The sequence below is a fragment of the Mustela erminea genome, chromosome 19 (genome assembly GCF_009829155.1).
Source record: "Mustela erminea isolate mMusErm1 chromosome 19, mMusErm1.Pri, whole genome shotgun sequence".
NCBI classification, from domain to species: Eukaryota; Metazoa; Chordata; class Mammalia; order Carnivora; family Mustelidae; genus Mustela; species Mustela erminea.
In genome coordinates, this window is record NC_045632.1 from 46,902,305 (window position 1) to 46,913,851 (window position 11,547).

At 42.6% G+C, this 11,547-nt stretch overlaps 1 protein-coding gene across 5 annotated transcripts in view; it reads right to left on the reverse strand.

Annotated features, from left to right (window-relative positions):
* Positions 1-561: 561 nt before the first annotated feature.
* The window catches only part of IST1 (IST1 factor associated with ESCRT-III), a 33,703-nt gene continuing 22,717 nt past the window's right edge, over positions 562-11,547 (reverse strand). For 2 of the 5 annotated variants that reach the window (XM_032323317.1, XM_032323316.1), the window contains exons 4-10: positions 11,179-11,266; positions 7,917-8,000; positions 7,311-7,421; positions 5,983-6,189; positions 5,295-5,387; positions 4,109-4,157; positions 562-1,983 (exon numbers count right to left, since the gene is read on the reverse strand). In XM_032323317.1, the coding sequence (XP_032179208.1) occupies positions 1,784-1,983; positions 4,109-4,157; positions 5,295-5,387; positions 5,983-6,189; positions 7,311-7,421; positions 7,917-8,000; positions 11,179-11,266 (832 nt within the window). In that variant the 3' untranslated portion in view covers positions 562-1,783. The remainder of the gene's footprint in view (positions 1,984-4,108; positions 4,158-5,294; positions 5,388-5,982; positions 6,190-7,310; positions 7,422-7,916; positions 8,001-11,178; positions 11,267-11,547) is intronic. The other 3 variants (XM_032323318.1, XM_032323320.1, XM_032323319.1) reach the window with 3 other exon arrangements.

An 11,547-nucleotide genomic window follows, 5' to 3' on the forward strand; every position in this document is an offset into this window, starting at 1 on the left:
CTAGGATTGAGCCCGTCTGGCTCCCTGCTAAGTGGAGAGCTCACTTCTCCCTCTCCCTACCTTTGTAGGGTACAGTTGAGAAAATTATTGGTTTAATATACTGTTAATTTTGTAATCACTGAGGAATCAAAATCTCCCGTAGCAAGTTCTTGGGTTTATGGCTGTCAGGAAAGGGTTAACACGACAAGAGTGCTACAGGATAATCCAGCTCTTGCAAAAGCAAGAGACACTCACCACCAATGTTTTCAGCGTGGCTGTGGGAAATACGTATGAGTCAGAGGTGAGCTCAGTGCTCACCTCTGATATTAAAATCAAAGATGTAAGTGTGAGGTTTGGCTAATGGGCAGCCCTGTCCCAGAGGACTAAGCAAGCAAACTCAAAAATGTTACCTGGGCTTAAATACAGAAATAGAAACGGACTCGCTGCTGCTTCAGACACACACATTACCCAAGGAACCAAAGGTAAAGTCTGGATTATGCCCAGCATGGGTCACTTACTTAAAATACTCTCCACTAAAATCCAAATTTGTACCTCCTCACTTGACCAAACGAGTGGAGAAAGCAGGGCACAGAATTTTTAACTTTATTATCAGCTACTGAGCTATGAGATACAAACCAATCAAAAACATTAAAGTTGGCTGAAACAGGTGTGTACATTTACACTACACAGAAGCCAGCATCTTGTCTTCTGATCCCAGAGCCATCCCTCTGGGGAAGGATGGCTGCAGCTAGGGGGTAAAGGAACACGTTAAGTTATAATAGTAAATAGTCTCATCCACCTAGGAAAATAGTCAACAACCACAGCCACATTTTTTATGGGCACCAAAAACTTTTCGGAAATCAGTTTTTAAAGGTTTTCTTAATCATAAAGTTTTCAAATGAAAACAGGAACCCCTCTTCTCCTGTAGGCATTCCAGCTCACTACCCAAGAGATTTGAGTACTTCTATTAAGGCAACTGGAAGCCCACCTTAGCCTTGAATGGTGACTCTGCCCGGTATGTGACTTGTCCTTCGTTTGCCAGTAAATGCAATCCAACAGAACATGCTATGGGGAAAAACAGGAATTTATGCAGTGCTGCCCTCTGGTAAAAGAGGAACACAGCACTCAAAGCAAAAGGCCACGGAGGGCTCCCTGAGAATCCAGTAGAACTAAGAGAAGCTCTCCACTTTCCAAATTAACTTTGCAACTGGATCCAGGTAGGACAGTGCCTGGCAGCAAGGAGTAGTGTATATGCCGATGAGAGGACCCAGCTTCTGGGAACTATTACAGTGGCGTCCAGAGTCAGTCTCTCCCATTCATAGCACACCTTTGCTTTGATTCTTGCTCACCACAAATCCCTCTGTACAGAGGGGTTTGTTTCTAAGTCTAGAACTTCAGCACCAAGCTGAGAGACTTCATAAAATATTCTTCTCTGTGTCCAGCCATCTTTGGCAGCTCTCCTCATAATGCTTTCACCTTCTCACTCCCCTGTGGAGGGACACAGTAGCCAGAGTCTTCTCTGTGATGGGAGAAGGTGACGGGAGAAGCTGGGCTCACACTCATGGGAGCTGGACAAAACCAGCGGCCCAGAGTCCGATGCTCTGGCCTCATAGTCTCTAATCATTAGTCTCTTAGGAGCAGGAGAGAACTGGAAAGCAGCAGAATTTAGAGCAGGAAGAGAGCCCAGAGGAAGAATGTACTCAGTGATGGTTAAGAGATGAATAAGAATTTCATGGAGATTGTTACAAGGAGAAACAGCTCAGCCTCAAATCTCAAAGCCTGCAGGTTTCCTGGTTTAAGAGACCTAGGTTTTCTTTTTCAACTCTTCAAATCTCCGGGACAGATCATCAAAGTCAATGTCCTCAGATGCTGAGGTGTTGGGACCAGCAGACGCAGTTGGTAGTGTGTCTGGCACAGATGGCAACTCCGGTAGTACAAAGTTGTCGTAGGTATCCATGGGTCGGGAAGGGGGCTTTGCAGAGGCTTCTGGCTTGGGCCCAGGACCTAATTAAATTAGGGTAAGCAGCACAGTGTTACAAACACCAGAGAAAAGTGGCTCAGATCCTCAAAGCCCACAATCCCCTTTGGCAGAAACAATGAAAATACAGGAGAAAACACTGGTTTTTAGAAAATGATTAATAGTTCTAAAGACCAATAAAAATTTCCAGGACAATACCTACATTTCCTTAATGGAGCTGAATCCTATCTGTTTTACTTTCCCATGGTGAGAAAAGATTAAAAGGAAATTCAAAGTGTGGTACCTGGGATTAGGTACACAGAGCATTCACTCAGATTCCCCTTTTGCAAAGATCTGCTACTAAAATTCTGTTGGAATGAGCCACTCTCTATGGCTTAGGAGGAAATTTTTTTTTTTAAAAGATTTCATTTATTTATTTGACACAGATAGACAGCGAGAAAGGGAACACAAGCAGGGGGAGTAGGAGAGGGAGAAGCAGGCTTCCCACCAGGCAGGGAGCCTGATGCGGGGCTTGATCTCAGAACCCAGGAATCATGACCTGAGCTGAAGGCAGACACTTAACGACTGAGCCACCCAGGTGCCCCATGGGGGAAAATTTTTTATTAAAAATGTTAATGTCCTTACTGTTTTGTGTAATAGGATCTGAATTACCAGTCCTCCATTTTGTATTCTACAAAATCATCCCCCCCCCGCACTGTACGTTTCCATTTGTGTCTAACTTCTAGAAAAGGCAAACCTCAACTAGTTTTAGAAAACAAGAATAGTGAGGTGCTTGAGGGGCTCAGTCAGTGGAGCATCCGACTCTTGGTTTTGGCTCTAGTCATGATCTCGGGGTCACGGGATTAGGCCCCACGTCAGGCCCCATGCTGAGAGGAGTCTGACTGAGATTCTTTCCCTCCCCCACCCTATGCACACACATGTTCTCTCTTTCTAAAGATAAAATCTTAAAAAAAAGAAGTGGGGGTACCTGGGTGGCTCAGTCGTTAAGTGTCTTTTGGCTCAGGTCATGATCCCAGAGTCCTGGGAATGAGCCCCACGCTGGGCTTCCTGCTCAGCAGAGAGCCTGCTTCTCCCTCTCCCACCCTCCCACTTGTATTTCCTCTCTCACAAATAAAATCTTTAAAAAAAAGAAAGAAAGAAAGAAAGAAAGAAAAGAATAGTGTTTGCCTCCAAAGCAGAGTGTGAACTGATGGGAGTTAACTGGAAAGGAACATAAGGGAACTTTCTGGGGTGATGGAAATGTTCTACACCAGTTTTGATTTTATATAAACAACAATCTCAGTAAAACTCATCAAAATACACCTCAATAAAACAACTATCTCCCTGGGACAGAGACAGTGGTGGAACCACATCCCAGGGACTTGATTTGGATATGTCACTATCAAGTGGGGAACTTGAAGCCTCGCTAGAAGGGACAATTTACTGTTATCCTAACCACCCCCACGGCAGTAAAAGTAGAAGGTATTAGGGCCTGGGTTCATGCGGGTCATGTCAAACGAGCCGAGAGTAAGGATGCCCCCCAGAGATGGCAGCGGCAGCTGACAGACCCTGTTGACCATGGACTAAAAACTAAGACTAAAAAAACTGTAAGTTTATTGTTGCTATGCTAAAGAAAATTGGGGCGATAAAAAAACAACAACAACAAAAAAAACACAACTATCTCCAATTTAAAAAGTGTCCCCCTACCCCAACCCTAGTTTCTGTAGTCCTGGTAATGTTTTATTTTTTTGAGCACATGACCACAGGAGCATGCTTGCTCTGTGAAAATTCACTGAACTATTCATTTATGGTTTTATCTACTGCCCCCTCTTTAATGATCAAGTTAAAAAATATGTTATGTATACCTAGATGGAAAGATAGCCAGATGGATTGAATGACTGATCTCTTTTGGTAGTTCTAGGTACAATGGAAACTGAAGTAGCAGGAACATGAAAAACTTGAAGTTGGAAGAAAAACTCTAACAGAAACAAGGAACTTGGGAGATAAGATAATAAAGATACTGTCTTTTTGGACGAGGGAAATCCTAAGTTCTATCTGAACCTACTACACACAGGGCATGTGGGTAAAATGCCACAAACATGAACACTATTCTGAAGAATGAGCAGTAATGAGAAAACAGTTCAGCACTGAGGGTTTCTGATTCACACTCACCAACAATCTGTGCAGAAGAGACATTCTTATCAGCATTAATGTCATCAACCTGAAATACAAAGATTGTTACTAGGGGAGAAAGCAATAGCATTAGTGGACAAAATACTCATACTGGTATAAGCCCCTGTGTTTTCCAAAAGCTAAGCTGCTCAGCAGAAGCAACAGAACCTGCTCCAAAGAAACTGCCCCTCCACCCCGTTCTCCTTCCTTATCTTCCAATCAGATACCATGTTAAACTCTTAACCACCAAGCAGAGAAAAAGAAAATTCTTACCACACCATAACACCTCTCTTTGATACCTTCACCTTCTGGGCAGAGAGAAAGCACTAACCCACTGAACGCATCTCCAAGAACCAAGTCCTCAAATACTGAAGATCTTCTACCTCATTCCTAAAAACAGTTGTGGGTAATGCTTCAATGCATGCAAGACCGAAACATAAGCAAACCCAGGCCCAAGGGAAAACCAAAGGAAAGAAAACTAAACAAGTTCAGGAACAGGGGGATCTCGCAGCAAACGCTCTACCAATTTCTTTTCTCTGTAATGCATCAGATAGAAATGGGTCTCAAAAGGCACATACTAGCTGATGAAACAAGGCTGACAGAAAAGGAGCCCTCTAATTCTGAATCAAAGCTGTGCAATCACCAACAATTCAATTCAAGGCATGATTACCATATTTTATACCAAGTTTCATCTATAAGATGAAAATGTAAAATTAATGCTACAGGCTGAAATTTATTAACTGGACACTTCAGTTAAAAACAAATCTGGCCACCACTCCTTTACACAGTACTGAATTTATAAAACCGTATTTTACTTATTATAATCTAGCAACAAGACTATACCAGCTCAATACAATTCTCTGCCTCATTAGTTAAAAAACAACAACAAAAAATCCCCGAAGACTAGGTATGTGCCCTACTGGAACTCTCTAAGAAATCAGCTCCTTCCTGATTCCTGGCTTAATTGCAAACAAAGCATTGCCACCAATGATGCCACCGATGCCACCACTGCCACCACCGCCGCCCCATTTCCAGGGTAATGTTAAAGCAACACAAAAATCCAAAGCAAGAGCAATGCTGGTAACTAGGAATTTATCAAAACTTTGCCTTCCCTGTGGCCATTATTTTGCTCTCTCTTCATGGGATTCACTCTCCTGCTGCTTACAAAAGAGGCTCAAGCACTTACAGATTCATACGATGGGGGAGTTGCTGGTATCTGAGGTGGATGAATATTGGGAAAAGCCTGGTAAGTCCCCACTGGCAATCCATTGAAATCCGACTGCAAGCGAAGAAAGGCGACATGAAACACAATTTCTAAGGTTTGTGTATGGTAAGGGAAAAATACCTACACATATTCAATGTGAATATTCAAGATATATCTTCAATATGTATATTATTCAAAACCTTCAAAAGAGAAAAAAATGCCCAGGATTCCAGATTTTTAAAGATCTAGAGCCAAAGACTAGTCTTCAAATTACTAATCAACTGCTTTGATGTCTACAAGGGAAGATTCTAATCAGACTCTCCTATTACTAGTAATGACCTTTACCTTCTTGTCTACACAGGAGGTTTTTCTACCCGGTAATAAGTAGCAATCATTTTTGGAAGGAATTACTAGTATGCCTGTAACAGATCCCAAAGGTATTCCGTAAACCTACAAGAAGTTTCTCTAGCGCCATCTCTATTTTCCCACGTCATTAAACAAGACTTTCTCCAAATCCTACTATTTTTTCACAATATAATCACTAATACCAAATGTTCCTACCGCAGAATCTTCTTGACAACCTACAACTCTTGAGTGTATTCATACATCCAATGTGTCAGCTTCTGTTACATTTTCCACAGTTTACACCGACGCTTCTGTGAATACTTACTGGTCCCTTTGGCAGTGGGTAGGAGAAAGGAGTACTTGGAGAGGGCATGGGCATAGGCATGGGCATAGGCACTGGTACTGTTCCATCAGGTCCACCAATTGGTGCTGTGAAACCACCCCCTCCTCCTCTTCCAGGGCCCCCTTTCTTCACATCATCTGTGAATCCAACATCAATAAGATCTGTCTCTACCCCAGGAGGAGCTTCTGCCTGAGAAGAAGAATGAAACCCATATCATTAACCCACACTGAAGGTCAGGTTCCCCCAGAAGCAGACTCTGAGATGGAGACCAGTGTGGAGGAAGCTTACTGGCCTAGTCCCTTGGGATAAAGACCTGTGGGGGAGTGAAGGAAGCAGGGATGGGCTGCCATGTCGTCACAACAACTCCTAATTTCTTAAGGAGCTCTGCGGCTGCAATGGGCCTGTAACAGGTACCCCTGACTGGGACAGTCCTTAAAACCCAGTTACTGAATACAGGCTGTCCCAGAGGTCAACTTTGGATGAAGCAGCTTTCTTCTGAGGGCCACTGCTGGAGGGTATGAGCCACCAGTCATCAATATTTTCAAAAGCTGGAGAAATAAATGCTCTTATCCTTAAGTGTATGTATCTGGGATGGGGAGGAGTTATCTGAGCAGCACACCAAAGAACCCACTACAACCCACTGATCTTAACTGAATTATTACTATTTGTATACTTGCCCCCCTTACACTGTAAACCTCTTCAGGACAGTGATCTTGTTTTTATCTCTGTATTCTCAGCTTTCTGTGCACCACCTAACATAGCAGGCACCTAACACTTAGTTTCAGAATCCATTTGGGGTCTTGGGGAACTTCTTGCTTCAATTCCTTGAACCTCATCAAAAAGCAGCAATAGGGGCGCCTGGGTGGCTCAGTGGTTTGGGCTGCTGCCTTCGGCTCGGGTCATGATCTCAGGGTCCTGGGATCGAGCCCCGCATCGGGCTCCCTGCTCCGCAGGAAGCCTGCTTCCCCCCCCACCTCTCTCTGCCTGCCTCTCTGCCTACTTGTGATCTCTGTCTGTCAAATAAATAAATAAAATCTTAAAAAAAAAAAAAAGGCAGCAATAGTGCCATTTTTGTATTTGCATCAAGGTTTGTACCTTTTCTAAGTGCTTTTCAGTCATTCATCTCATTTGATCTTCAAATACTCTTCGAGAAATGCAGGCATATCTATCATTACCCAAAAAAACACTAAATAGACAAAGGCTTAATCTCCCATACACAAACTTTACCATAAAGAATATGGTTATTTTTTAAGAAAGTGATATCCAGAGATTCATCTCCCCCTCTGTACTCTGTAAGACTCTATACTTACCATGACCACAGAGTCAGGCTCATAGGGCACATTGTAGTTCTTGGCAATTTCAATCAGGTATCTCTCCACCAGGATTTTAGGTGGGGCTTCCACACTCAGTTTGTGCATTAGCTGTTAGTAAAAGACCCAGGGTTAAAATATATGCCAATTAGCCTAAGTCTAACCTGACTCACTTTTAAACTCTGTTCCTCTTATTTTATAGGTAAATTGAGAAAAAAGGAGGTTCTGACCAGTTAAAGGATTTTTTTTCACTCATGAAGCATTATTACAAACCCATGCCCCTCTCATGGTCTCTGGTTACACATGACACAGGTGTTGGTAAGACTGATAATGCCGCCTTCCACATCTGAATCCATCCACTCTCTATCACCTCACTTCAACCTCCACAAATCACAAAGGGCACAAAGAACTGCGGGCATCACAATCAGAAGTCGAGGGAAGAAGTAAGGAGTTGACTGCACTACCAGTCTGAGAGCCTTCTCACCCTCACTATAAATATGCAACCCTAGACTAACTCAGCCATACAATAAGACCCACTACAATCCATGCAAGAGAACATGCCCACACCCTGCCTACTCCATCTTGTTTAACAAGTGTGTTCATTACCCTGTCATTCACAGTTCCAATCTGGTTGGTCCTACATAGCTTGCCATATTCCTTGCTATACTTGGCACAGAGCTGATCAGCAACCTACAGAGAGAAAAGAACAGTGAATGAGGGTGCAAACCATTCTTACAGACTGCTTCAAGCTTCCTATCAATAGTAACCATGCTTCTATTACAGGATTTCAAAAAAACCAGGGCCTGTAAAATTTTAGGAATACGTATTCATATTTGTTTATCTACCCATCCACTGAGCTGTAACTATGTGCCATATTCGATCATAAACATTATGATAGATGCTATAATACAATTTAAAAAGACACTGTTCGTACCCTTATAGTCTTATAATCTCTGAGGAAAGCAGTCATTTATCACACAAAGATACAAATGCAGTGTGGCGCCTAGGTGGCTCAGTGGGTTAAGCCTCTGCCTTCAGCTTGGGTCATGATCTCAGGGTCCTGGGATCGAGCCTCACATCGGGCTCTCTGTTCAGCAGGGAGCCTGCTTCCCCCTCTCTCTCTGCCTGCCTCTCTGCCTACTTGTGATCTCTCTGTCAAATAAATAAAATTTAAAGATTAAAAAAAAAAAAAAACCCCAAATGCAGCCATAGTAAGTGTCACCAAGGGAAAGTACACCACACTGTCAATAACTTAGAACAGTGAAATTAGATTTCATCAAAAAAGTCAGGTAAGGAGGTGCCTGGGTAGCTCAGTCGGTTAACCGTCCAATTCTTGGTTTTAGCTCTCAGGCTTGTGGGATCAAACCCCGCACTGGGCTCCTTGCTCAGCACGGAGTCTGTTCAAGATCTTCTCCCTTCCCCTCCTACGCCTCCCCCTACTTGTGTGCTCGCTTGCTCTCAAATAAAGAAAATCTTTAAAAAAGGGAAAAAAGAAGTCAGGTAAGGAAGGCTTCCTGAAGAAAGGGATGCTCCGCTGAGAGGTAAAGGATGACTAGGAGTTAAGAGGGAGGGAAGACAAACACATTCTAGGAAAAGAAAACAGCACGTGCAAAGGCCTCTGGTGGAAAAACAGGGTCAATCCTCAAGCTGAATTAGAGTCATTGTTGAGCCCCAGGGAGGAGTGTGATAGGAAATGAAGAAAGAAAGGCACAATGGCACCACATAATACAGAGCCATGTTAGGAACTGCTCCTATCACAAGAACAGCAGCTACTAAAGGGCTTTAAAGCAAGGGGTAGAGACAGGATCAGATCTGTGATCTGAACAGAATCCTAAGCTATTCGATGGAATGCTGAATAAACTAAAGGAAACCAAAAGAAGTGGAGGAAGAAGATTCAAAAACTTTAACAGCCCAGGCATGAGAAGCTGGGCACTGAACTGGAGTGGTCCCAACACCTGAGAGCTCAGTGAGGAGGCATTCATTGTTTAGTATGTGGACCTGGTACTTTCGATTGAAGTTTGTCATTTGTCTTTAGAGTAACACTTTTTGGGGGTGCCCGGGTGGCTCAGTGGGAGATCATTTTTTTTTTAAATCTGCAAGTTTTTTTCTAGTACTCTTAGGAGTTCATCCTTTTAAAATCATGTAAATCCGTTTCATCCTGAATAAATTTTAATACACAGGAAGAATACAGGAGAGATTACAACGCAACTGACGTTGGGATGCCTGGCTGGCTCAGCTAGAGGAACAAGCAACTCTTGATCTAGGGTCATGAGTTCAAGCCCCATGTTGGGTACAGAGATTACTTAAATAAAAACTTTAAAAAAAGAGACTGAGGTTAAAAGTCTGTACAAGAGGCAGCTGCCTCTGGGGCACCTCGCTGGCTCAGTCAGTAGAGCACGGGACTCTTGATCTCAGGATCATGAGTTCAAGCCCCACATTGAGTGCAGAGCTTACTTTACAAAGAAAAGTAAAAGCAGCAACAGTTGCCTCTACTCAGAACTCAATAGTTCCCAGCCCTACCAGATCAGAATACAGGAGGTTTACTCTCTGGGGAGGTTAGACTCCAGGGATTCTGAACTCCAAGCATAGCAGAGAGCAGAGACACTTAATGACAACAGAAAAATTAAGTGTAAATCGTCTACAAGAGAAGAATGAGACCTTTGGCTCCCTTCTCCTCTCGTGCTCAGAAATTCTGGCAGCCAGCTTATACCCTTGAGGTAAGGGGTATAAGGAAATGACCACACCAAGGGAAAAAAACTAGTTCCTGATACTCTGGAGTTCCCTTAAGAAAGGGCTTACATCATTCAACAGTGAAAGCATCTGGCAATAAGCCCCACCCAGGCACACAAGAGGTTCCAAGCTGCTTTCTAAATGCCTCATTTTTAAATATAAACCAACAACCAAGGGTCACCAAACTTCGTGAAAAGCCTCTATGACAAAAAAATCTAAAACAAAGGAACAGAAGGAAACAATCATTACAGGAACAGGAAAATTTATTAAGAAACTAATATTCTCGGGCACCTGGGTGGCTCAGGGGGTTAAGCCTCTGCCTTTGGCTCAGGTCATGATCCCAGGGTCCTGGGATTGAGGCCCACATCAGGCTCCCTGCAGGAAGCCTTCTTCCCCCCCACCTCTCTGCCTACTTGTGATCTCTGTCAAATAAATAAATCAAATCTTAAAAAAATATATTCTCAGTTAAAAGACATTATAGCTATGAAACAAAAGCAACAGACTATTAAGTATATATTGAGAGAATTTTTAAAAAGATCTCAAAAGATAGGTCAGGAGGTAAGACTAAAACAATCTATAGAATAAAACAAAAAAGGCAAAAATGGAAAAACAGGAAAGAACTAAACTGAATTTATATCCTGGCAGTCAGTGCCATATCCATGTTGTAATGGAGAAGTTTTTAATGTCTATCTCTTTTGCTAGATTTTAAAGCTCCAAGAGTGGGGCTGGTATCATATTTTACTCACTACTGTACCCTCAGGTTCCACCTAACTTGTAACATACACCCAAAGAATATCTGTGGAATTAATGAATGAAGCAAAACATCTTTCTAACTTTACTGGTTTAGTGTTAAGAACTTTTCCTCTTGAATATACTTAAGTAATATTACACTAGAAATAAAACAAAACTGGAGATACACAAAAATTTGCTCCTTAAAAGAAATTATCCAAGTCTCAAAACACTGTTCTATTGCATTATATAAGTCCTGAAAAGGAGGTAAGACAAATTCATAAAGCCCATTTCAAAGACAGCATGTAAAAGGTACAAAATAATCTGGTCAAAGAAGCAGAAGTGATTTATATTAACCAACCTAAAAATATGACAAACTACAGACATCACTGAAACTCACTATACTCACTATTTTCAACTCAGCCACTTCTGACTGGAGCCGAGGAGCAGCCCATATCAGCGTAGACACGGATTCAGCCAGACCAGAGTCTAGTTCCCTAGTTAAGGAAAAAAAGTAATAAAATATAATATTCTCTGAAACAGGGGCACCTGGACTACCCAGGTCATGATCCCAGAGTCCCGGGCTCAAGCTCTGTTATCAGGCTCCCCGCTCAGTGAGGAGGAGTTTGCTTCTCCCTTCCCCTCTGCTCCTCCCCTGCTTGTGCTCACTCGCTCCCATTCTCTCTCAAATCAATAAAAAAAAAATTTTTTTTCTTAAGATTTTATTTATTTGCAAGAGTAAGCCAGAGAGAGCAGAAGCTGGGGGCAGGCGGGTGGG